General features: G+C 40.7%; 2 protein-coding genes across 5 annotated transcripts in view; one reads left to right on the top strand and one right to left on the bottom strand.

Annotated features, from left to right (window-relative positions):
* On the bottom strand, nucleotides 1-24,513 carry ABCG5 (ATP binding cassette subfamily G member 5). Of its 2 annotated transcripts, XM_043987259.1 has the most exons (13): nucleotides 24,271-24,513; nucleotides 23,509-23,630; nucleotides 18,155-18,291; nucleotides 17,617-17,715; nucleotides 16,633-16,765; nucleotides 13,105-13,244; nucleotides 12,591-12,720; nucleotides 10,975-11,188; nucleotides 10,606-10,811; nucleotides 8,681-8,819; nucleotides 8,112-8,297; nucleotides 2,320-2,432; nucleotides 1-503 (listed from the first exon to the last, which is right to left on the bottom strand). In XM_043987259.1, the coding sequence occupies exons 1-13, from the start codon at nucleotides 24,402-24,404 to the stop codon at nucleotides 313-315; spliced, it is 1,944 nt and encodes a 647-aa protein (XP_043843194.1). In that variant the 5' UTR covers nucleotides 24,405-24,513; the 3' UTR covers nucleotides 1-312. The 2 variants fall into 2 exon arrangements, with proteins under 2 accessions (XP_043843194.1, XP_043843195.1); XM_043987260.1 differs by lacking the exons at nucleotides 10,606-10,811; nucleotides 10,975-11,188.
* ABCG8 (ATP binding cassette subfamily G member 8) overlaps nucleotides 24,370-26,790 on the top strand; it is a 46,945-nt gene continuing 44,524 nt past the window's right edge. For all 3 annotated transcript variants that reach the window (XM_043987256.1, XM_043987258.1, XM_043987255.1), the window contains exon 1: nucleotides 24,370-24,912. In XM_043987256.1, coding sequence (XP_043843191.1) covers nucleotides 24,859-24,912 — 54 coding nt within the window. In that variant the 5' untranslated portion in view covers nucleotides 24,370-24,858. The remainder of the gene's footprint in view (nucleotides 24,913-26,790) is intronic.

The raw sequence follows: 26,790 nt of genomic DNA, 5'->3' as shown, positions 1-26,790 counted from the left end.
TCACCATGAATTATTTTTATTTACATTTCACAGAACAGCAGAGTCAGAGTTTCTATGCCCAGCAAACCCTAATGGGGTAGAATCACGGCTGCCAGGAACTCTCTTCCCAGCAGTCAGAGGCCCACGTAACGATAGTTGTATTACAGTCTCCAGGGTCCCTAGTGACATCAAGAATGAAATTCATGGAATTCTCATTTGAAAATTTGTTAGATATATTTATATTGTAGATTTTCAGGCTTCGGGTTTTGAACCACTCTTACTTATCTAAAAGTTGAAATTCCATTTTCTTTTTTTTAGCGGAGACATTTGTCACTATCTACTAATCAGGTAATCTCGTGCTTTGAACACAATTATTCCTAAAAAGACAAGTGCAGGGATAAATGCGTATAAAATGAGAAAGTTAGCTGTGAATCTCTCGGGTGCACCTGGACAGGTTCTTTCAATGAACATATTTCCTTGATTGAAGAGACAGAGTGGATTTCCTACTGATCCATTTGAACTACCTGCCAGAGAAAAGATTGATAGCATCAGGTGTGGCACTCACCAGGATAATTCAATCCGTAAGTATTAGTCAGATGTCTGCTGGCCTCCTCAGCACTGGGCTAAGACCTCTAATTGATCAATCTAATTTTTTAGACACCCAGGACAGTGCAGATAGCCAGGAAGTCAAGCTCTGTTGTATCAGATCATGATAAAGATATATTGGGTGCCTTAGTTTCCAAGTGGAGAAGCTTGGGCTGCTTTTGTTTTGAAGTGAACTCCAGAGCATTGATAAGTATCATGGTTTTTTGGTTTTTGTTTTTTTTTTTAGTAAGGCAATTGGGGTTAAGTGACTTGCCTAGGGTCACACAGCTAGCAAGTGTTAAGTGTCTGAGGCCGGATTTGAACTCAGGTCCTCCTGAATCCAGGGTCGGTGCTTTATCCACTGCGCCACCTAGCTGCCCCAAGTATCATGGTTTAAGTAGTACTGAGGACTACTTAAAATCATTGATGATCTAACTGTGAATATTTTTAAATAATTACTGAATACTACTCTATACATAACTATACTACCCCAAATGAGTGTCTCTAATAGCTGCAGCCAACACTAGTTCAACTTTGTTTTATAAAGCTTTCAGTTTAAGAAAAACAACAGGGGGCAGCTAGGTGGCGCAGTGGATAAAGCACTGGCCCTGGAGTCAGGAGGACCTGAGTTCAAATGTTGCTGTCAGACACTTGACACTTACTAGCTTTGTGACCCTGGGCAAGTCACTTAACCCTCATTGCCACACACACACACACACACACACACACACACACACACACACACACACAAAAGAAAAAGAACGAATGCCAAATTGAATACTCCTGGGAAAAGTAGATTGGTTACCTGGGTAACAGTGTGTTAGAGACTTATATAGATGCTTATATTCCCATTTACCTTAGCTCTTTTTAAGATAAGGAGGCTGAATCCTTTGCCCCCAGTTACAGGCTTCTTCACATTCAAGGACCTAAGACCCGGCCTCCACTGAGCCATTTGGGAAGGTCATGGTCTAACACAGGTTTTCAAAGCACATAAACTAATAGAAATTCACAAAGGTCAGAAACCTTACTGACAGACATGAGACCATGTAAGGTTTCTTTTGTGGTAAACTATTGAGCTATTAGGGGGCAGCTATGTGGCTTAGGGGATAGAGCACCAGGACTGGTGACTATGTAAGTGCCTCAGGCACTTACTAGCTGTGTGACCCTGGTCAAGTCACTTAACCTTGTTTGTTTCAGTTCCTCAGTGGTAAAATGAGCTGGAGAAGGAAATGGCAAACCACTCCAGTATCTTTGCTGAGAAAACCTCAAATGGGGTCACAGAGAATCACACATAATTGAAAAACAATTAAACAACAAAAATTGAGCTATTCCTGACAGAATGCAAAGAAACTCCTTCAACACCTACATGATTGCCCTATTCAAATAAAGAAAGTAGAAACCTGCAACAAGGATTTTGGCATGCTCATTATCACTAAGAAACAAACGGAATTTTTTTAGGATTGATTTCCTCCAGAAATCAAATGGTTGGAGTATACTACGGCCCCACCATGATACCTAAATGTTTCCAGTTTGTCCTGTACGCAAGGTAATATCCCCTAAGCATCCTGGAATTTCTAGCTATTGACCTTTGTCAGGAGGTAAACCAAAAGAAACATGAGGCAATCGCAAACAAGTCTTTTATTCCTAAAAAATAGTCTTAAATCTAGTTCTCATGATAGGCAATAACGTAAAACTCACTTCTCCCTTTGGTTGAACAGAATAAAATACCGGAACAGTGTGCTATTGTAGACTTACCACAAGTGAAATTCAGCCCATAAAACTCATTGACTATTAGAATCTCAGAGCCATATTTTTGAAATGTAAAGTAACCGAGGATTTTTAAAGGAGCAGGCATTTCATTAGCATTCCTTAAGAAATAGAAGAAAAAAAAAGATTAAGATTAACAGACTGATTATATGCTCAACAAATGAAAAGAAAAGCCCATACTTAACACTGCATAAATGGATCGAAAGCCTTAGTTTCATTGTCAGGTACTTGTGAATATTGTTGTCGTTATCTGTCCTTCATTTTAAAGTGTGGTCTTGATTTGTGCATACATTGGATTTAAATGAGGCAGAGTTGTGTAAAGTTACCAGCCTCACTCTTCCTGAGTCAATCAAAGCCCAATGGAAGGACAAAAGTCAAGACAACTGACATGGCCCAGGATGCAGTGCATGACCTTGGTGTCTTTTTTTTTTTTTTAATAATAAATATTTTTATTTATAGCTTTGGGTTCCAATTTTTATCCCTCTTTCCCTCCTCCCTCTCTGAGGCGGCAAACAATCATGTATGATTATGTAAAACATTAAAATATTTGTCATTTTGTACAAGAAAACTTGATTAAAAGGGAAACAAATGAAACACAGACAGCAATATTGTTTGATGAAGAACTGTGAATGACTTGACTATTCTCAACAATACAATGATCCAAGACAATCCCAAAGGCCTATTGATGAAACATACTATTCACCTCCAAAGAAAGGACTGATATTGATGGAACAGACTGAAGCATGCTATTTTTCACTTTCTTTCATTTTTTTCTTGGTGTCTTTGATACATATAGGTAAACAGAAACACACACACACACACACACACACACACACACACACACACACACACATATATATATATATATATATATATATATATATATATAAATATGTGCATTTTTTGGAAAATAATCTCTACCTAACATCATATAGTATGTTGAACTGTCCAATTGATATTTGTGGATTATACAGATTGTGTTATTTCTATCTATTCATATGCTCCTATTTTCAAGTGACAATAATGTTAATTGCATCAAATCATGGGCTATGGGGGGCAGCTAGGTGGCGCAGTGGATAGAGCACCAGCCCTGGATTCAGGAGTACCTGAGTTCAAATCCAGCCTCAGACACTTAACACTTACTGGCTGTGTGATCCTGGGCAAGTCACTTAACCCCAATTGCCTCACTTTAAAAAAAAAACAAAAAACAAAAAAACATGGGCTACAACAGAGCTTTTGGGATTAGTTCCACGACTACTCAAAGGAGTTTAGCTTAACTAAACTCATTAAGAACAATAACGGGGGCAGCTAGGTGGCGCAGTGGATAGAGCACTGGCCCTGGATTCAGGAGGACCTGAGTTAAAATCTGGCCTCAGACACTTAACACTTACTAGCTGTGTGACCCTGGGCAAGTCACTTAACCCCAACTGCCTCACTAAAAAAAAAAAAGAAAGAAAGAAAAAAAAAGAAAAATAATGCTTAAAAAAAATAACATTCATAAAAAATTACTATTGTCCAGAGATGGGCATGCAGTTGGATGAACAACCATCCAGAACTTGTCCACCAGCATATATATCTTGAGTAACACTGAAAATGAACATTGATTTGGGTCTAGAATTGAATCCAAATGGAATAATTTGATGAATTACAAAAAAAAAATAATAATTTTTGAGGCAAGTGGGGTTAAGTGATTTGCCCACGGTCACATAGCTAGTAAATGTCAAGTGTCTAAAGCTGGGTTTGAACTCAGGGCCTCCTGACTCCAGGGCTGGTAGTCTATCCAATGTGCCATCTATCTGCCCCTCCCAAAATTATTTTTAATAAGCCCCGACTTTTCCCAGAAGTATGTGGGACTTGTGACTAAATGTGGCATTGGAGATTGCAAAAACTAGCCTACAAAGAGAGGGAGAATGAGTATTTATTGAGTGAAAGTGGAGGTAGAAGCAATGGAAAGAGCATTGGCTTTGAAGTCAGATGGCCTGGCACCACTACTTGCTACTTGTGACCATGAGCAAATATTTCACATCACTTTTCTGGACATCAGTCTTGCCATCTGCAAAATGAGAGAGTTGAACTAGATGATCACCAAAGGACCTTCTATCCCAAAACCCTATGGGGTGAGATTTTAGATTTAAATGGCAAACTAGGTCATTTGGACTTTAAGCTGGAAAAATCATTAAAGGTTCTCAGACTGATATTCTGATAATTCAATGGATCTATGATCTCTCTCATGGTGGTATGCCCTTCAACCCTGGAGACTGCAATCCATTCTTGCCTTCCCATGCATATGACTTTTGTTCATGTTCTCCCATAAATACTACTTAAGGGGAGGAGGCACACCTAATGTGTGCCTGCCTCTAGTTATCTTGACATTGATTGGATACCAAAGGAACCCATGGTCTGTCCTTCAGTTCTCCTTCACTCTCACTTGTCTGCTTGGTTCATCTTTTCTTTTTTTGGTCATGCATCTCTCTGGGGACATCCTAAAAGTATTTATGGGGGCAGCTAGGTGGTACAGTGGATAGAGCACCGGCCCTGGAGTCAGGAGGACCTGAGTTCAAATCCGGCCTCAGACACTTAACACTTACTAGCTGTGTGACCCTGAGCAAGTCACTTAACCCCAATTGCCTCACCAAAGTAATTATGTAGGAAGAATAAGCTAGCAGGCTATACAGACTATCCTATATAGGCTAGAATCTACATAGGCTGGGTTTAAGTAGGAAAATAAATATAGGGATAGGGCTTGGAAGGCTACTGAAGTGATTCAGGTATTAGGTTATAAGAGACCAAAGCAGTCCCACTGGGAATGGAGAAGCAGCAGTGGATCTTGGCTGTCTGGCTAGCCTTCCTCTTTGAAAGCTAGGTCCTTTTCTAATATCACTTCCATATAAAATCTAATCTTCTATATTTAAAAAATCTGTTCTTGTATCTTATTCCTATGTAGCTAGCAGGAGTAGTGGAGAGAATAATAGTTTGGGAGTCAGAAGTACCTGAGTTTGAATCTTGCCTCAGATACTTCCTGGCTGTGTGACCCTGGGCAAGTTACTTAACCTCTGTCTATTTCTGTTTCCTAATTTTAAATTAGGGATAATAAAAGCACCTACCTTGCAGGGTTGTTGTGAGGATCAAAAAAAAAAGGTTATCTATGTAAAGCACTTTCCAAACCTTACTGCTCTATATAAATATTAGCTAGTATTATTCTCAAACCCAGGGTTGAATCCCATAATGATGCAACATGGATGATGATCTAGCAAAGAAGTGGCCACATGAGTAGGAGGAGAACCAAGAGAGAGAAAAATCATGAAAACCCAGAGAGGAGAGAATATTCCAGAGACAGAAGTTAACAGTGGCAAGTGCTGTTGAGATGTTAAGATGAATGAGGATTGAGAAAAACCCATTGTATTGACTAATTATTTGGTCAGTGGTTGCCTTGGATAGAGTCCTGTCAAATTGAGTGATGGAATAAGAAGCCAGATTGCAAAGGTTTGGAAGTGAATGAGAAGAGGAAGTAGAGGCATGAGTGTAGAACAGATGTACATAAGTACAATAAAAAGTGACAAAACAAAGTACTATAAGAGGAAGGGAGGAAGGAAGGAGGGAGGGAGGGAAAGAAGAAAAGAAAGAAGGAAGGAAGGAGGGAGGGAAGGAAAGAGGGAGAGAAGGAGTGAGGGAGGGGAAGAGGGAGGAAAGGAGAGAGGGGAAGAGGGAGGGAGGAAGGAAGGAAAGAAAAAAAGAAAGGGAAGGAAAGGAAGGAAGGAGGGAAGGAGGGAGGGAGTCACTTTAAGCAAAATAACCAGGAAAGGATTCACTGAGGTGGTGCCTGAGCTGAGTTTTGAAGGATGGGTAAGATTTTGCAAAGCAACAACATGGCAGGAAGGCATTTCAGGCAGAGAGCCCAGCATCAACAGGAGTGTGGAGAGAGGAGGGTTTAAAGCATATCCAGGAAATTGCAAACAGTTTAGTTTCACTCTAGCATAGAATTTTTATTACGAGTAAAATTGATTAGGGTTTGTTGTAGGCTGAGGCCAGAGTTGTAGAGAATCTTGCACTCATCAACCAGCCTTTAAGTGCCTATTATGTATTGGAGATTCAAAGACAAAATATAACCTTGCCTGCCCTCAAAAACTCTAGAACTTTATTCTGTAGGTATCAGGGGCCAATGAATGTTTCTAAACAGGTGACTGGATCGAACAATGCTTTTGATGGTATTCAAATTCTTTATGTGCCTACTGTGTGCAAGGCACTGTGGTCAACATCGGAAATGAAAAGCTAGGGGCAGATGATGCAACAGATGTTTCAAAAGAAGGTTGAAAGAAACCTCAGAGTTATCTATTCCACATCAGTCTGATACATTTTCTTCTACCTTGTCAAGTGTTTACTTGGGCTCTACCTGCATACTGAGCTATGAAAAACTCACTACCAAATAAGGAGAGCTATTCATTGGGTGGCACCCCTAATTAATAAGTTTTTCTCCAGTTCTTTCAGTCAATACCTATATATTACAGTTTAGAAGCCCTTCACTATCATAGTTGGCCTCCCTGGAATAGTAACAGGCTATCTTTTTCCTTACTAAAATATGGTACCTAGAATAGGCCGTGATATAGGCATCAGAGTAGGGTACAGTGGAACTATCATGCCCCTTGTTTTGACATTATATTTCTAGTAAGGCAGCCTAACCTAAAAATTAGCATATGGGGTTGCCACATCTCATTGTTGACTTACATTGAGCTGGAAAGGCCACTAAAAATAAAGGCCTGCCTTTTTACATGCTTCCTTAGCCACACCTCCCCATCTTGTATTTACAGAGTTGATTTGGAGGGACCCATGTTGTAGTTTGCATGCATCTTGTTGGGTTCAGCCAATGGGCCTCCAAGCTTGTCAAGATTCATTTGGATCCCTACTCTGTCATAAAGCTTGGTAGCTATCTTCCCCAGTTTTGTGTCCTTCATAAGAATACCAGTCAGCAGCCATATCTTCATCCAAACCAAAAGATAAAATCACAAGTACTCTTACTTAAAAGGGTTTTTTATTTTAAAAATTCTTTTAAAAAATTCAAAGTCTTTAAAGAGATTTAAGAAATCAGATTCTGCTTCTCTTACAAAAAAAAAACCCAAGAGCACTTTCCATCATGCTAAAAATACCTCTTTAAGCCTTCTAACAACAAATATTTATTAAATATGTGTATAATATCAGTGTAAAGAAAAGAGTCTTAAATGTCTAGGCCACTCATTTTTATGGTAACAGTTTAATCTTCCATGAGTTGCTGTCAGTAACTATCATAAAATTTACATTTCAAAATAAGTTAGTTTCAATTATATAACCAGCAAATAGAAGGGGAAAATGAATTACTGCAAGAACTTTAAAGTATTTTTTGCTTAAACATTAATACTACAACTAAGCCAATCATAGCCTCTCTTTTCCTAAAAACCCAATAAAGTGAAAATGTTGCCCAGTTGGGAACTCCCAGAAAAAGGGAATTGGTTTCAAATAAGTAAATTTGAACCCATTTCAAATTGGCTCTTTGGTTCAAATGAAAAAGAGGAAGATGTTGGGTCAGACCTGTATCTGAATAATTATGTGTTAACGACTTTCCTAACAAGAGTGACTAAACAGTGCAGTAAACATCGAATCTTTGTCAATATCCAGAACTGCCTTATGGCAATATTCTCTGCAATCATCAGTAAATCAGTTTGTTGTTAAGAACACCTACGTCTAGGTGCCACACCCAAATTATTACGTTACTATTGATCAACAAATCATCTGTCCATCAGACTTCTTACCTCAAAAATCCAGACCCCACAAGGACACCTGCGATACTTAGCAATGCCACTTCACTGTTGACTATATTGGGGTTCTGAACCACACCAAGAAGCACAAGTGTTAGAAGTTCACCAGCTAGATGGGGGACAAAGACAGCAGCAGAGAAATATCCAAATCTGGCCGCCTCGGGGTACAAGCCCACGCTCCTGTAAAGACAAACCTTGCTTTTAGGCAGCTTTCTCTTTGGAGAGTGGATTGCCCCAATTACCTAAAAAAAAAAAAAGTGTATTGGTCAAGAAAAGGACAGCTAGGTGGCACAATGGATAGAGTGCCAGGCTTAGAATCAGGAAGATTTCTCTTCCTGAGTTCAAATCTGGCCTCAGACACTTACTAGCCGTGTGACCCTGGGCAAGTCACTTCACCCTGTTTGCTTGCCTCAGTTTCCTCATCTGTAAAATAAGCCAGAGAAGGAAATGGCAAACCCAGTGAGGTAGGCACTGCTATTGTTCCCATTTTACTTGTGAGGAACTGAGCCTGTTTTATGGGCGAGTGAAACCCACCACGAAGACCTTGGTTTTGGCGTCCTTACCAATAGATCACGCTGCTGAAAATCACCACACTGAGGATACTGAAGGGAAGAATGTGCAGGATGTAAGCCAACAGCATCTGCCACTTCTGATATAAACCATCTTGGCTCTCTTGGTCACTAACGGCCCGTAAAGCGGGAACTGCACAAGGAATGTAGTTTTCATAAGTCAGTCACTCCAGAACTAATGGAGAGGGACAGGCTGAAGCTGAACTGAGCTCAGGGTGTGCCACGACTGGCAGAGAAAGATATTGCAGATGAGGCAGGAGCTCCCTCAAGCACGTGCACGTGCCCTTTCCCTTTGGGGAAGAAATGAGGTTGGGGGATGTAGACAAGTGGCATCTTGTCTGTGCTCAGAGCCCAAGGTAGATTAGGGATCTCTGGACCTCACACAAGGCAGAGCTGAGGAGCAGGATTAGAGGGGACCTATTTTCTGGCTTTGGAGTCACAAAACCTGTATGAACTGCTACTTATCTATTATCTGTGTGTGACCTTGAGCAAATCACTTTTCAACTGAACCTCAGTTTCTTCATCTGCAAACTGAGAATGGACTAAGGTTTCTTCAGTGTCTAGAACGCTAAAATAGCACTGAATTGTGGCATTTGTCTGCACAGAACATGAATCAGGGGGCAGCTAGGTGGCGCAGTGGATAGAGCACCAGCCCTGGAGTCAGGAGGACCTGAGTTCAAATCCGGCCTCAGACACTTAACACTTACTAGCTGTGTGACCCTGGGCAAGTCACTTAACCCCAATTGCCTCACTAAAAACAAAACAAAACAAAACCAAAAAAAAAGAACATGAATTTTAATATAATTTGGTGATCCACATTATTTTCTTCTAATTTGAAGTAGCAATTTCCCTAGCTCAGCAAGAAACATATACACAGTACAAGACAAGACCCCAGTTTTTCCCTAAAAAACAACAACAACAACAAAAACAACCCCACCCCCAAAACAGGATAATGTCCCAGCCTAGATTCCAAATAGCTTATCCTCACACTCATTAATAGGATATGGTAGGGGGCGGCTAGGTGTCGCAGTGGATAAAGCACCAACCATGGATTCAGGGTGACCTGAGTTCAAAATCCAGGCTCAGACACTTGATACTTACTAGCCATGTGACCCTGGACAAGTCACTTAACCCTCATTGCCCCGCCAAAAAAAAAAAAAAAAGGATATGGCAGATCTTGAGTGTAGCAACGGTTGGCAACACAAGGTGGTCACTACATCTCAGTTTTTAGATCCTATTTCTAGGTTTGTCTCCATAAGGAGTTCATGCTAAACCAAAGGGCTATCTTTTGGTACTCCTTCAAATTCCTGTATTTCTGAATAAATCAGGTTTCTATTTTCAGTGTCCGGCTATCTACCCATATTAAAATTCCCTCTGCAGTTACCTCAAAATAATCTTGATATGAATGTAAAAGTTTGATAGGGTGCAGGCCAAGGCTGTGCAAGTAATTTTTTTTTTTTTTTTGCAGGGCAGTGAGGGTTGAGTGACTTGCCCAGGGTCATACAGCTAGTGTCAAGTGTCTGGGGCTGGATTTGAACTCAGGTCCTCCAGGGCTGGTGCTTTATCCACTGCACCACCTAGCTGCCCCCTCCTTACTCTCATTTAAAAGCTCCCAGTACTTCCATGCTGCCCAAGGGTCCCTTTTATTATGCCCTCTGACCTAAGAAATCTGATAGTGTAATTCATAATTAGGCTATGGCATTGGTAAGTTGTTAACACCTCCCAGTATTTTAAGAATGGAGTCTAAAGTGAACAATACTAAGTTCCAAAGGAATGGTCATTATTTACTGTTAGAGTTTTTGCACCATGGAAATTGGGAGGATTCTTTAGGGGAAGGAAGACCTTCCTCAAACCATACCAACCACATAGTTTCCTACCCCTTCCTCCTCTTTGTAAGGTTGGTCTTACAGCATACTTACAGAAAGTGATAGCGTTGAGCATGCCAGTGTATGGTAATCCTGCCATACAGGTGTACAGAAGGCCCACTCGGTCCTGGGTGGCGCCCGCTAGCACATCATTCTTCAGTCGAAGGATAAAAAACATCAGGGGCAAAGCCATGATCAAATTCTGAATGAGTCGCACAGACACTGCCATTTTATTTCTCAGCAAATTTTTTGTTATTTTCCTGGAAGCCCAAGGAAACATTTCTTAATTCTTCTGTCTTAACGCTATTCAGGTACCAAAGGGAGTATGGAAGGAATTTTATCTCAACAAATTTTAAATGCCAACATCAAGGTATTAGCAAGTGAGTTCTATTAAAATCTGGTGGGTTCTGGTGGAGCTCTTACCTCAAGAGGATTCCCAGTTTGGTGAGGCTTCCAGGAGAATCCTTGGTTTTAAAAGGAACTGGTGGCAATGATTTCAGATGTCTTACTTGTTTTATATTCTCTAAAGTTTGTTGATAAATTACTGAAGCTTTATAGGCAGATCCAATCAACTGCACTCTCTTGTAGGTTCCTACTTCACGTTCTTTACTTTGGGTATCTACTGATGCCAGATCCACTGGAATTTTCCCAAGAAGAAATCAGCAACTTCAATATTTGCATGTTTCTCTAAATTAAATTTATCTACTATGAACATAGTATATAATGAATGGTTCTCCACGTCTAATCAAAACAAAGTCAGCTCCTAAATCTTATACCATCAGGATTACTATTGTAAAATCTTAATGCTTTAGTCCTATCTGCATCATAGACATCAGTATTTCAGAAATCTTTCATTGGAAAATAGGTCCAAGATAATTCATATGAATGTACAAACCACTCAGGATTTTATTTAGTGAAGATAGCCAAGTGGATCTTCATGTAGAGTTACCATAAGTACTACAGTTGGATCATAAACTCATAAAATATTAGTTTGAAAGGGGTTTGGGAGATTAGTCATCTAGTCAAAATGACATTTCAAAAATCAGGAAGCTATGGCCAGAAAATGATGATTTGATTTGACTTGCCCAAGGTTCCAAATAAAGTCACGGGAAGACCTGGGACTAGAGCGCGAGTCATAGACTCCTGAGAATTGGAGTCTATTAAAAGGAATATCTAGTCTAGTTGCCTAATTGTTCACATGAAGTGAGTAATTATACAAAGTAATTTCACAAAGGCAGTAATGAGAGGAGCTAGGATTTGAACCCAGGTCCTCTGACCCTTAGATCCAATGAACTTCCCACTTGCTTGATTCCTAAGTCAGTCATCTTTCCACTCCAACATTACCCTGTTGTACCATCCTGGCATAGTTAAAAACTAGACCCCTTAGCTACCATGCAAAGCTAGTCCTTTGTCAATTGAAAGGGCCAAATGATGCAGGAGTGAGGCTGCCATTTGGCTAGTAGATTTGCAGCAATATATTAATGAGCACCGGCAACAATGAGGCATCGTTCCTAGAAGACAAACACTTCACTGTATATTGTCATACGGTAGAGGCTGAGACAAGAATAAAAAAGTCCTGTTCTCTACTCTCTGACATTGAAGTCCTCCTCTGGTTCATAGAAGTTTTCCTTTTCTCCACTTAAAATGAGGGCTTGGGGGCAGCTAGGTGGCGCAGTGGATAGAGCACTGGCCCTGGAGTCAGGAGGACCTGAGTTCAAATCTGGCCTCAGACACTTAACACTTACTAGTTGTGTGACCCTGGGCAAGTCACTTAACCCCAATTGCCTCACCAAAAAAAAAAAAAAAAAAAAAAAAAAGGGCTTGATGGGGGCAGATTCCCCTGACTCACTTTTATCTTGAAGATAGATATAGTTAGTCAGGTTCCCTCCCTATAATTATCATGGTCAAATAGGTGTTCTCAATCCATGCCCTTGATAGGCAAGGGAAGGAACCAAAGAAGAAAGGGGACTCATTTTAGAAGTTTGTGATGCTTTCAGTTACCAGGCTTTGTAATGGGATGGCAGAAAAGAGAAACTTACTATAAAAGTCAAACGGGTTTGAGTGCTCAGGACAAGCATAGTCGCAGTCATTGAAGAAGTCAATCATTTCCGCAGGTGCCCCACAGAAAACCAACTCTCCACAGCTCATTATGGCAATCTTATCAAACAGCTGGTTGGACAATAGACTGGGGTTAGTGTCTGATTATGCTAAGATGTCACTAGCAAAAATAAGTTCATGAGTCCCTTACAGATTTCATCCATATGTTATCATCCTTTAGAGTTTTGGCTGCCACTACTTAACGGTGTTTGCTCTTAACTCTTCTGACTTCATAGCACCAGTGGGACATGTCAGGAGCTATTAGCGGGGAGGGATAATTTGTGTAGCAGTGACCATGTTCTCGCCTGTGATGCTGCTGTCTCATATGGAGGCCAGTGAACCAGCTATCTGGGGTTGGGTTGTAGGTGGGGAGCAGACTCGACGATGCCCACATCCTGAGCAGCAAATAGCTGTTATTCTCACCCCAGTGGCCAATAGAGAAATGAGGTCCCTTACCTGGAACAGCTCTGAGCGGGGCTGGTGGATGGTGAGAATCACAATCCGATTTCTACGGGCCAGAGCAGAGAGCAGAACTACAATCCTGTTTGCTGTCATGCAGTCCAGTCCTGTGGTTGGCTCATCAAACAGCATCACTTCTGTAGGCAGAAAGGGACCAGGCATGGACTAGAGGGAGATTTCAGAGTCAAGGGCTTAGTCTTGGGATGGTGTGAGGAGGGGAGAAGTTGGAACTTCCAGACTGAACTCTCTTGATCCACTCGAAGAAATAAATCAGACAAATATCCAGATGAAGAGAATGGAAACCAACCTGGACGGTTGGTCCAAGAGACAGACCTTCCTGAAAATGCCCCCACTTCCTTTTTGGATTCTAGTCATAGGAGATTCTCTGCAGATGGCTTTGTAAACTGAAAAACGCTAAACAAATGAGAGGGCTTTTTTTAAGGTGGGAGGAGGCAGGGATGGAGAGAGCAGTGTGAGAAAGACTTTGTATCAGTCACCTGTGCAGGAGATTCGGAACCACAAATGGTGCTTAGTAACCCATAGAACTACCTATGTAACACGGGCAAGTCATGTAACCATTCTGGGTCTTAAAAATGACTGCATTGGGGGCAGCTAGGTGGCGTAGTGGATTGAGCACTAGCCCTGGATTCAGAAGGACCAGCATTCAAATCTGGTCTCAGACACTTGACACTTACTAGCTGTGTGACCCTGGGCAAGTCACTTAACCCTCATTTCCCCACAAAAAGAAAAAAAGAAGAAATTAAAACTGATAACAATAAAATATTTATTTAAAAAAATGACTCGGTTGGGGGGGGGAGCTAGGTGGCACAGTGGATAAAATATCAGCCCTGGATTCAAGAGGACCTGAGTCCAAATCCAGCCCCAGACACTTGACACTCACCAGCTGTGTGACCCTGGGCAAGTCAATTAACCCTCATTTCCCCACAAAAATAAAAAAAGAAGAAATTAAAACTGATAACAATAAAATATTTGTTAAAAAAAATGACTGGGTTGGGGGGGAGCTAGGTGGCACAGTGGATAAAATACCAGCCCTGGATTCAAGAGGACCTGAGTTCAAATCCAGCCCCAGACACTTGACACTCACCAGCTGTGTGACCCTGGGCAAGTCAATTAACCCTCATTTCCCCACAAAAATAAAAAAAGAAGAAATTAAAACTGATAACAATAAAATATTTGTTAAAAAAATGACTGGGTTGGGGGGGAGCTAGGTGGCACAGTGGATAAAATACCAGCCCTGGATTCAGGAGGACCTGAGTTCAAATCCAGCCCCAGACACTTGACACTTACTAGCTGTGTGACCCTGGGCAAGTCACTTAACCCTCATTGCCCTGTCCAAAAAAAAAATGACTGGGTTGGGCTACATATCCTCTAAGTTCCATTCCAGCTCTAGGTCTATAAACCTATTATTAGACAAGTTGATTTTGAAGAGCTGAGAGGTGAGAGACTGGTTTTCTTTAAAAAAAAAAAAAGGTTTTTTTAACCATCACCTGCTTTTTTATAACCTGCAGGCAACTTTAATGAAGACTAGAACCTCATATCAGGACAATTTTACGTGCTCATAAGCCTGAGATGCAGCAGAATTAAATGAATGTGTAAGTCTGGTTCTTTGGAGAGTCAGTTTTTCTGAATGAAGAAAACTCACTGTGTTTCTCTTGCCCTTTCCTTCTGATAGATAAGAACCAGTTGAAGAGCCAAAAGCTCTTCTATTGCTTGAATAGATCAGAGTTATAGAAATGCAATACCAGAGGCTTACAACTCATGGGTTTTCTTGCTGGAAGAATTGAGAAACTCACCAATGAGAGAAGGTGGTTGCTGCCTGGTTCCCATAGTGCTCATCAAAATAACAAATAGCAAATTAAAAAATTTTTGTACAAACAGAAGCAATGCATCCAAAATTATAAGGGAGGCAGAAAGCTGGGAAACAATTTTTATGGCCAGTACTTCTGATAAAGACCTCATCTCTAAAATATATAGGGAACTAAATCAAATTTATAAGAACCCAAGTCATTCCCCAATTGAGAAATGGTCAAAGGATATGAACAGGCAGTTTTCTGATGAAGAAACCAAAGCTATCTATTCCCATATGAAAAAAATGCTCTAAATCTCTAATGATTAGAGAGATGCAAATAAAAACAACTCTGAGGTACCACCTGACACCTATCAGATTGGCTAAAATGACAAAAAAGGAAAATAATAAATGTTGGAGAAGCTGTGGGAAAATTGGAACACTAATGCATTGTTGGTGGAGCTGTGAACTGATCCAACCATTCTGGAGAGCAATTTGGAATTATGCCCAAAGGGCGATAAAGCTGTGCATACCCTTTGACCCAGCAATACCACTTTTGGGTCTTTTTCCCAAAGAAATCATGGAAAGGGGAAAGGGACCCACATGTACAAAAATATTTATAGCTGCTCTTTATGTGGTGGCAAGGAATTGGAAGTTGAGGGGATGCCCATCAATTGGGGAATGGCTGGACAAGTTGTGGTATGTGAATACAATGGAATACTATTGTGCTATAAGAAACGATGAGCAGGAGGAGTTCAGAGAAACCTGGAGGGTCTTGCGTGGGATGATGATGAGTGAGATGAGCAGAACTAGAAGAACATTGTACAGAGTAGCATCAACACTGAGTGTTGATGCTACTGTGATGGACTATATTCTTCTCACCAATGCAATGGTACAGAAGATTTCCAGGGGACTCGTGATGGAAGAGGATCTCCAAATCCAGGAAAAAAAAAAAAAGAACTGCGGAGTATAGATGCTAAATGAACCATACTATTTCTTTTGTTTTTGATGCTGTTGTTTTTTTTTCTATTTTGAGGTTTTCCATCATTGCTCTGATTTTTTTTCTCTTATAACATGACTAATGCAGAAATAGGATTAATGTTATTATGTGTATATATATATATATATATATATATATAACCTATATCAGATTACCTGCTGTCTAGGGGAGGGGGGAGGGAGGGGGGAGGGAGAAAATCTGAAATTATAAAGCTTGTATAAACAAAGGTTGAGAACTATCTTTACATGTAACGGAAAAAAATAAAATACTTTATTAATTAAAAAAAATAACAAATGGCTTCATTGTGGACTGGGGGAATTAGGAATACCATTTGCATTGGGTTTTTCTTCTTACCTTGATCCCTGCCACAAAAAGTCACTTCCATAGCCCTCCTCCCCTCCAAAAAACAACAACAAAAAAAAAAACCTTGGCACAGCTGGGAGATTTGAGGATAAGACAAGAATGAGGACAATAAATCCCTGTGCATCTGGGCCATACAAAACTTAGGATTCTTTGAATCTACTTCCTGCCAATTTAACACTGAAATACAACTCTCAAGGTCCAGTGGTCTTCTCTACAATATGTATTTTAAATTGGAGTTAGAGAAATCATCAGTAATCGAATATCATAAGTATCATACTCGAACCAGTGGTAACTAGAAATAGCCTGAGAGACCCTCCAGGAACCTGCTCTTGGGGAGATCTTGGGGAGGACTCACTGGGATCCTGGAGAAGCTGGGCCGCAATGGAGACCAGGCGCCTTTCTCCACTAGAAAGTCCCCCCGAGGCTTGTTTCCCGATCAGCCTGTTAGCAATATGGCTAAGACTCATCTCTGCCATTACTGCCTCCACCTGCAAGAGACATAAAGCTCATGCCAGACTAGAGCAGGGCTTCTTAAACTTATCCCACTCACTACCCATTTTCACCCGAGAAATGTTTATGTGACCCTGGGTTTATGGGTCTATAATGAAGCTTCTTAACCTTTTAATGTTGCCAAGTTGGTTTGGTTCATTCAGTTATGTGACCCACAGTTTAAGAAGCTAGGCACTAGAGCATCACTTGTTCCATCTATAAAACGTGGTCTTTCTTGGGTCAAGGAGACACTGAGTCTGGCTGGTGGACAGAAAATAAATTGTAAATGGCCCCATTGGAACAGAAGTCAAATCAGTCTGAAATGGGTTCTTTCTTGCTTTCTCAGAGGAAGGATCCCAGAATCTACTCACATTGCTTCTTTTTATGTGATGCCAAGCTCATGCACATTTCTGTGCATCCTTTGGGCCTGCTACAGAGTTCCAAGGAGTAATTTCTAGAGACTTCCTCCTTGCAAAAAAGGAGTCACGATAGTTGAGACAGCCCTCCAAACAAGTGTGAGATCAGGGTCAAGCTGAGGGTATGAACTAAAGCAAGCGGATGACCAGAGTAGAAGCTCTGAAATGAATTTTGTATTCTTTTTAGACATTATGAGTCTTTAAAACTGAGGAGCAGGTAAAGTGGGGGTACGTGGGTATGTGCAGGGAGGAAGAGAAGGCATGCAAATGCCAGGTGGGGTTGCTGAAGCCTCTAGGCCTCCACCTTTATCCTTGACTTACCTTGCTGCTCTTAGACTCTCCCTAGAGAAATCAAGCTGCAAATTTCCCTGAGGCTGGGTCACTTGAACATCACTGGGAAGCTTTTCTACCAAGACCCTGAAAGAGTTACTCACCCTTTTTTGGAAGAAATCTTTGGAACCCTCACGAATGGCCAGTAGTGCAGTATAGGACAGTGTCTCTTGTACTGTGAGGTTACTCAGCAAGGTTTCATTCTAAAGCAGTGGCAGGGAAGAGGAATGAATGAATAAATGAATGTTAAAGGCATTTATTGAGCACTTACTATGTGACCGAAATTGTACTGAGCACTGGAGATATAAAAACAAACAAACATGACAATTCCTGCCATCCAGGATTTCTTCCCTAGTTCCCACTGTTTGATAAAGTGGAAAAGATAAATTATCCAGGACCCTCTAGGAGCTAGGTTTCAAATACCTTCTTTCATGAGCCCCCGGTAGTGTCCTTCCCCTAACAATCCACCATATTTATCTATTTAGCAAAGGTATTTTCTGAGATGGTACATTAAGAAGAGTAGTTACAAAAGTATTAGAATTTAAGCTGGTAGAAAAGAAAGATATCAGGTTTTCAGGGTTCTTCTTCAGCCCTGACTACTATACATTGTGGGTTTGGGATCAGAGAAGGCAGAAACCTTACCTGTAGGGCATAGGAGAAGCAATCTTGAAATTGCTCTCTTTTCAACTGCTTCCCATTCACACATACTTCTCCAAGGAAGGTTCCTTTGCGTCTTAGTCTTCCAGAAATGGCATCTAGCAAAGTTGTTTTTCCAGAGCCTGTGAAGAAACACCCTCATCCATTTCCTTTCTGGGGATTTGCATTTGTTATTTGCTATAAGAATTCATTGCCAACCAAGATGAACCAAAACCAAAGAAAACCAAAAAAATCTTTTCATTCCACCTCCAACAACTCCTGAACCCTTGCCTGATGCAAAGACACTTCAGCCGCATTGGCCAGTGATCCCATCTTGATTTCTGTTGCTGACTCGTATATCAAACAGAACTAAGGGCATAGGCTATTTTCTTTTACTGGTAGACAGACTATGGTATGCGGAAGGATATGATTTCCAGTGTTTTTTTAAATGTTGGTTCTTAATTAAAAGTCTTGGACCTAACACTTACTAGTTGTATGATACTGGCAAAATTATCTAACTTTTCTATGCCTCAGTTTTCTGATCTGTAAATTGTGGATAATTATATTTGTATTATCTACCTCATAGGACTACTGCAAGAATAAATCGCACACCTTAAATTGATGTATGACGTAAGTAGCACTAGTTATTTATTGGTCATTTTTGTTTGGTTATTGGTTTATGGGAGAGGGATTAGTAAGAGGTTGCATATTACAATGAAGATATCTGGACTGAGGGAAGACAGGGGTTCAAACCCTGCGTCTAACACTTACTTTCTCTGCTGATCAAGGGCAAGTCACTTAACTTTTCTGAGCCTCAGTCAACTCACTAAGATGCTTCTATTAAGTTTTAGACTGTCAGGCCTAGGGGCACTAAAATTACTGCCTTCTGAGCCAGTGGCAAGATGTGGGATATTAGCTTGTGAGCAATTTGAAACAGAGGTTTGGTTCTGTCTATAAGCCTACACTTGGTGCTACAAATTTTACATGACCTGAAATAATAAGAGGTACCAACTGCTGCTAAGAGGACTATTACCACAAACTTGCCTGAAGTTTGTTTGTGATAACCAACATATTTTTTCTTTTGTTTTCTTTAGGCCTTGAAGATGGTGGAGGAAAGGCAGTAACCTCTTGGGGCTCCCTCATAGATGGGGTTGGGGGAAGGGTGGGGAGGCATGTCTGGTATAATGTCTCCCATTTGGGCTTAAAGACCGAAGAGGCTGCTGCTAACCAACAGTGAGCTCAGAAATGCAGAGAGAATGAGAGAAGAACTTCAGGGGGGAGATATCATTCAACATGTACTTAGTATCTTGCTTTATGAAAGACATCATATGAAGTCCATTAAAGGATATAGGGATGAACCCTGCCCTCAACAAAACAACAAAACCAAAAAAAAAAGGGCCCTACAACGTGTAGGCAAAGTGGAGCCTTTTAAAATTATCATAAAAATACAGAAGTGAAATAAGGATCCCGACAATTGATATACTTCTGGAAATGCTAGCAATAGCAATAAGACAAGAGAAAGAAATAGACAGGTACATAAAGCTATCTCTGCTGATGATATGATAACTCACTTGGAAAATCCTAGGGAATCAACAAATATACTAATTGAGACAATGGCTTTTTCAGCAAAGTAGCAGGCTACAAAATAAATCCTTAAAAACCAACATTTCTGCATAATAACAAAATATAAGAAGCAATAATAGAAAGGGAAATCTCATTTCAAATAACTACAAAACATATAAGATATCTGGGCATTAACCTCCCAAAGCACTCAAAAGACTTGTATAGATTCAGTGACAAAGTACTACTTGAAGAGGTAAAAAGTAACTTAAATAGCTAGAGGAATTTTCAGTGCTCATGGCTGGGCTGTGCCAAAATAATAAAAGTGATAACACTATCAAAATTGATTTATACTTTTAATGCTATATCAATCAAATTGCCAAGGGAATAATTTTCAGAACTTGATAAAAATAACAAAATTCCTTTGGAAAAACAAAAGATTGAGAATATTAAAGGCCATTATTAAAGAATTAGGGATGAAGGGGAAATAGCACTTCCAGATCTCAGAATATATTATAAAACATCAGTCATCAAAACCACCTGATATTGGCTAAATACTGAAGAAATAGATCAGTGGAACATACTAGACAACAGAAATTCCAAAACAATAAAACCCAATAACCCAATGTTTGATAAAGTGGAAAAGATATATTACCCAGGGAAAAACTCCTTATTTGATAAAAACTACTAGAAAAACTGGAAAGTAGTCTGACAAAAGTTAGGCTTAAACCAACATCTTATTCAACATACTGCAATGAATTCTTTAAAAAAAATTTTTTTTTAATTTTTTTTCAGGGCAATGAGGGTTAAGTGACTTGCCCAGGGTCACACACCTAGTAAGTGTCAAGTGTCTGACACTGGATTTGAACTCAGTTCCTCCTGAATCCAGGGTCGGTGCTCTATTCATTGCACCACCTAGCTGCCCCTTGATAGGAGATATATTCTTTGTTTTTGTTTTTTCAGGGCAATGAGGGTTAAGTGACTTGCCCAAGGTCACACAGCTAGTTAAGTGTCAAGTGTCTGAGGCTAGATTTGAACTAAGGTCCTCCTGAATCCAAGGCCAGTGCTTTATCCACTGCACCACCTAACTGCCCCCAGGAGATATATTCTAAACCAAAGAAGAGATAAAGACAGTTACAAAAAGATGAAAACAGATTACTTTGATTACTTGAAACTGAAAAGCTTCTGCATAAACAACATTAATGAACCCAGGATAAGAAGAGAAGTGGTCAAATGGAGAAAGATCTTTCAAATTTCTCTGGTGAGGATTTGGTATCCAAGATATATAAACAATAAATATATATGAGACCAATAACCTTTACCTAACATAAATTTTATAGTCAAATGATATGAACAAATAGTTCTTAAAAGAACTGCAAAATATTCACAACTATATAAAAATGCTCCAAATAACTAATAATAATAGAAATGCAAACCAAAACAACACTGAAGGTTTACCTCACACCCTGGAATTGGGCAAAAATGTCAAAAAATGGCAATAATCAATGTTGGAAGAGTTGTGGAAGAATAAGCATACGAATACATTGTCGGTGAATCTTTAAAATGGTACAACCATTTTGGAAAGCAATTTGGAATTTTGCAAATAAAGTGACAAAAATATCCATATTCTTTGAACCAGATACTCCATTAGTAAGTAGGCTTATACCCCAAGAAAGCCATTAATAAGAAAAAATTATTCATAGCAGCCCTTTTTTTTTGATAGCAAAGAATTGGAAACAAAGTAGGTGTCCATTGATTGGGGAATGGCTAAACAAATTCTAGTACATGAATGTAAAGTATACAGAGAAGCATAGAGAGCTCTATATGAACTGATGCAGAGTAAAGTCAGCAGAGCCAAGAAAACAGCATACACAGGTACTAGGAAAGAACAACTACTACCAAGAAATTAAAAGTAAATGTAACAAAATTATAAAGATCAAATGGAACTCGAATGAAGAGAGATGAGAAATTACCTTCAAACTACCCCTCCAAGGAGGTGGGAGGTCCACAGGTATTACACATTGTACATGTTTTCATACTTTTCAGTTTTCCTCTCTAAAAAAGTACTATTTGTCATGTGAGATAGCTCTTGTAGGGGAGATGGGGAGAAGAGGAAGGATACTTGGGATAACTATGGTGATATAAGAAACAAAAAATATTAGTAAAAACTTTTTTTAAAAAACCCTTTGGTGGGGCAGCTAGATGGCGCAGTGGATAAAGCACTGGCCCTGGATTCAGGAGGACCTGAGTTCAAATCTAGCCTCAGATACTTAACACTTACTAGCTGTGTGACCCTAGGCAAGTCACTTAACCCCAATTGCCTCACCAAAAAAAAAAACCAAACAAACCCCCAAAACAAAAAATTCCACACCTTGTAGCTAACTTGGTATTTCATCTTTTCCACCCTCACCAGCCTGAACATTGGACAGAGGTCAAGCATTAGAGAAGAACCTGCAATCCCTCTGCACTGTCATTTGACATACTTATGGAAGTTAAGTCCCCCAGGGCCTTGCCATCCACAGCTTTCCAGTCATTCCACAGCCAAATTTTTTTCTAAATGCTGTTTTCCCCAATCAGTGTAAGAGCTCCTTGAGAGAGGACAGTAGTGATTATCTACTTATATTCCCAGCACTTAGCATAGTGCTTTGCCCATAGTAAGAACTCAATATATGCTTTATTCATTCATTCATTCATTCATTCATCCATTAAGTAGAGTTATTAATTCATGGTAAGAATATAAAGATAAAGATAGGCATTTACACATAATGTATATGGATATACACAAATGTGATATGAATGTATTATACATATATGTAATATACTCCTATAATATGTATGTAATATGCTCTTGTAATATGTGTGTAAATATAGATACATGATATACACACTATGTATTAGATATACATTATATATTTATATGTATGTATATTACAGGAGAACAACCCATGGACCTCTTGGAGGTCCCTGGTGGGCCACTGGTGGTCCAGAGACCACACTTTTCCAAAGATTTGTATGAACTGATTCAGATTAAAGTAAGCAAAACCAAGAAAATAATCTATAGATTAATATCTATATCTATAATCTATAATAAAAAAACAACAACATTGAAATATATCATATTTCTGACTGATAGCTTTGGCAATCGACTTCAGAAGACTGGCAAAAAAGTAGAGTAGCCTCCCTCTGCTGAACAGGTGAAATACTGGTGTAGAATGAGGCAAACATCATCAGACATAGCCAATGTGTCGTTCATTTTGCTTAACTATCCCTCTTTGTTACTAGGGAGGGTTCTATGGGAGATGGGAGTCATTTACTGTGACAAAGATATTAATAAAAATAAGTAGCAATCAAATATTTTTTTAAATTAAAGAAAAAAGGGTGTACTTATATGGTTCTCTAATCCATGCCCCCCACCCCTATCCCTAGGTAAGACTATATTTAAATCATTTCAAAAGATAACAATATATTGTTTAAAAAATTTTTTAAAGATTTCTCCACTTCCCTTGGTAAAATAAAATATAATACCAGAGAATCAGTCCTATATGTAGCCAAAGACTAAGCACTGAGTGGATCAGAGTCAAGCTTAGCTTTTTAAAATAATGACCATCTATCAAAAGATCTTCCAGATTACACTATCTTGGGCCCTTTACAATCAGGAATTTTCTTCTGATCTCCAATCCAACGCCTTCTGTTGTAAATTTCAACCTTTTACCTCATCCCGCTATTCACCACCAGCCACATCACAGCCCCTAATGCTTCTTCATACTTTTGGTTTGACATTTAGGACATTTCCAGCTTACCAGAGCTTCCTAAAATCCCCAGGATCTGCCCACTCTCAACATACAAAGAGACGTCTTTGAGGATCTGTCTGCTCCATTTTTTCCAATATGAACCAATATCCCACCAAGGTCCAACATGCTTGCTTGAAAAGAAACAACGTTGGGGTCAAGTTAGTACCAAGAATGGGCAGAGACATCTCAAAGTTTTCAGTTTCCACCCCTTATCTCAGAATTATCTTCCCTCCTGTAGCACACCCAATTCGGTCCCCCCCACACCCACCCACCCAGTCCCTGTGCATCGTCACTGAGCCTCATTGTTTTGCATATATGTGTAGCCTTCCAAGTCCTGGCCCAGCAGAGAAAGCCGCCCTTTGAGTGGGCAGAGATTGGCTCAGATTGGAGCAGTGGCATCACTGGCCACTTCCACCCAGCCCCAAGCTTTGGTAGCAAGTCTTCTTCTAGAGGGGGTAGACTCCTTTGACTCCATTTGCACTTGCCTTTTTCCTCCAGACTCCTCTGCCTATTTAAGGAGGAACCCTTGACATGTCTCCTCCACATACCCTTGGCTATCAGCCACCTACTTTACAATAGCACTGTCTACATCCCAGAGCCTAGAGACCAGGGAATGGGAGCAGGACTGGAGCCCAGCATTCCTTTGCTTCTCCATCACATTTGGTCTCCTATCACATTCTTAGTGGGTCTACCCATGGAGAGAACCAAGAAAAGTCCCAGCTGGAAGGAGTAAAGAAAGGAGGGAAACTCAGGCCTCCATTTCCCCCTTACCTGACAGTGTAAGAAACCTGGTGAATGCTTAGCCTGTGGCAGGGTGCTGGGGATGATGATGCAACTTCCTCTGGAGGGTCCTGGCTTCTTCCCCGGGTGCCCTCTGTGGCTGTCAAAGCTTGGTGCCTGCTCATCGCTAATCAGGCAATGAAGACCGGCCGGTTCTGAGGGAGCCTTCTGCTGGTGAGCAAATATAGCCAAAAAAGCAACAGAGAAGTCACAGAATGCCTTGCCCGGCTCACAAAATGCCAAGGAAGAGGAAGCCACGGGCAACCTGCTTTCTCTCAATCAGTCTCACCAACTAGATAAGGGGGAACATGGATCTGGCGAGAGTTTTCTTTATCAGATGTACCTTTAGCCAGGGTTTTTCCTTATCTCTGGAATAGAAGAAAATGCCTGCGTGTGCCAGTACTCTGCCCCATGAAACATTTGGATAGCACAGGGCAAGAGGAGGTAGGATCAGGGGCAGCTGGATTCAAGCAAGGGACAAGAGGGAGACATCCATGCTGAAGGGTAGCCATCGTATCCAAGAGTCATAAGACAGGAGGAAAGAGAAGCAGGTACTGCCCTGCTCTACCAGGCACCACGATGGAAACCCTGCAGAGTGAGATGGAAAATCTGTCTTGCAAGGAAGATGTCTCGGTGAGTGAAGTCTTGAACAGATAGGTCTGTTTACTTGGCGTCTCAGAGCTTAAACTGGGCATATGAACGGGGCAGCTGAGCTTACCAGCTAGAGAAACTCCTCTCTCCTTGAGTCCTTCCAGGAGAGTGGTATTGGATCACACCGTTCAACTCTATCCCCCGAGACAACACAGGAATGAATGGGGGCTCAAGGGAACTCTGGAGCTGGTTCAAGGAGTGGACTGGGTGACTCTCAGATCATGCCTGCCTGTTCTTGGGTCTGCACCAGGCAGGGGAACTCTGAGCGAGTGGGTGAGATGACAGTTTGGTGTTTGTGTTAGTAGTAGCCAGAGAAATGACAGCTGGCTGGGGAATCCTCCCCCACAGCGTCCCTGCTTTTGTTTTATGTTGCTTTAGAAGCAAAAGGGACCATCAGACTGAGCAATCTACTGGAGGCTAAGACTGTGGGTTAAGATAAAGAACATGACTTTTGCTGGGTCAGTTTCAAAATGGTAAGTCTCAAAATGTGTCTCCCATAGACCACAGGCAGATCAAAGGGTAAGGGAAAGTTCAAAACCTGGGACCTGTTTTCTTTTTTCTTTTCTTTTTTTTCCTTTCTTTCTTTCTTTCTTTTTTTTTTTTTTGGTGAGGCAATTGGGGTTAAGTGACTTTCCCAGGGTCACACAGCTAGTAAGTGTCAAGTATCTGAGGCCAGCTTTGAACTCAGGTCCTCCTGAATCCAAGGCCAGTGCTCTATCTACTGTGCCACCTAGCTGCCCCCTGGGACCTGTTTTCAAAAAGGGAGAAGAGAGAGGAAATCGGACAGCAGTTACCCACCCAAATTGTGCCACTTTTCTTTTTCTGACTGATATAGAAAGGCATGATCTTACATCTCTCTTTTGGGATATGTAAGAGACTAAATGTGAACCAGGATAAGGGTTAGAGGGACTTGGACCACCACCACCCTCAACACTTGAAGACAAAGGGAAGGGTTTAGTGCCAAAAGGCCTATCTGGCTGTTTAATAATAATAACCATTTTAGCAGGTAGCATTTATAAAATGCTTTAAGATGTGCAAAGCACTTCAAAAATATCATCTCATTTTATCCTCACAACAACCCTGGGATGTAGGTGCTATTTTTAATCACTTTATAGATAAGGAAATTGAGGCAGACAGGGGTTTAAGTGACTTGCCCAGGGTCATGCAACTATTAACTGTCTGAGGTCACATTTGAACTCGGGTCTTCCTGACTCCAGACCTGGCACTCTATCTATCATACTATCCAACCACCATAGTATCATATCCCTAGAGCTCCAGGGCACCTCAGAAGCCATCTTGTACAACCCTCCCTACCCACCCACCACTACCCTTCTTTTTTTTTCTGCAGATGAAGAAACTGAGGCTGAAGGAGGTTAAGTGACTTGCCCAAGGTTCCATACGTAGTAAACACCAGAAGTGGGATTTGAACTCGTGTTCTCTAACTATGGAAAGAATAGCCACTCTTTTCACAGCACTAGGTTGCCTCTTCTTCTACCGTACCTTCCTTTGTAAAGCCTGAACTTGTGTCTATAGCAAGACTATAAATCTTAAAACAAATGATGAGGCTTTGGAGACTTGAAGCCTGTAGAGATCCTGATGGTGCAAGCCCATCATCTCCAGAGCAAGGGGGCTGGTCTAACATCAGCATCTGGGTCCCCCAGGATGGGCACTGTCATTTCTAGCCTCCTTGATAGAGGCCCTGTTGTGCCACAGGGAAGAACACACTCCATGCATGATCGTCACCAACTCACCCAACCAAGAGTGGAAAAAACTCTTGATTTGGATCAAGAGACTCAAACTGTGATGCTCATTCCTCTATGTGGCCCTAAGCAAGTCAACATCTCCAAGCCTCAGTTTCCT

Source organism: Dromiciops gliroides, chromosome 2 (genome assembly GCF_019393635.1).
Source record: "Dromiciops gliroides isolate mDroGli1 chromosome 2, mDroGli1.pri, whole genome shotgun sequence".
NCBI classification, from domain to species: Eukaryota; Metazoa; Chordata; class Mammalia; order Microbiotheria; family Microbiotheriidae; genus Dromiciops; species Dromiciops gliroides.
The sequence above is the reverse complement of the archived record's forward strand: the minus strand, read 5'-3'. Positions and strand labels throughout refer to the sequence as shown.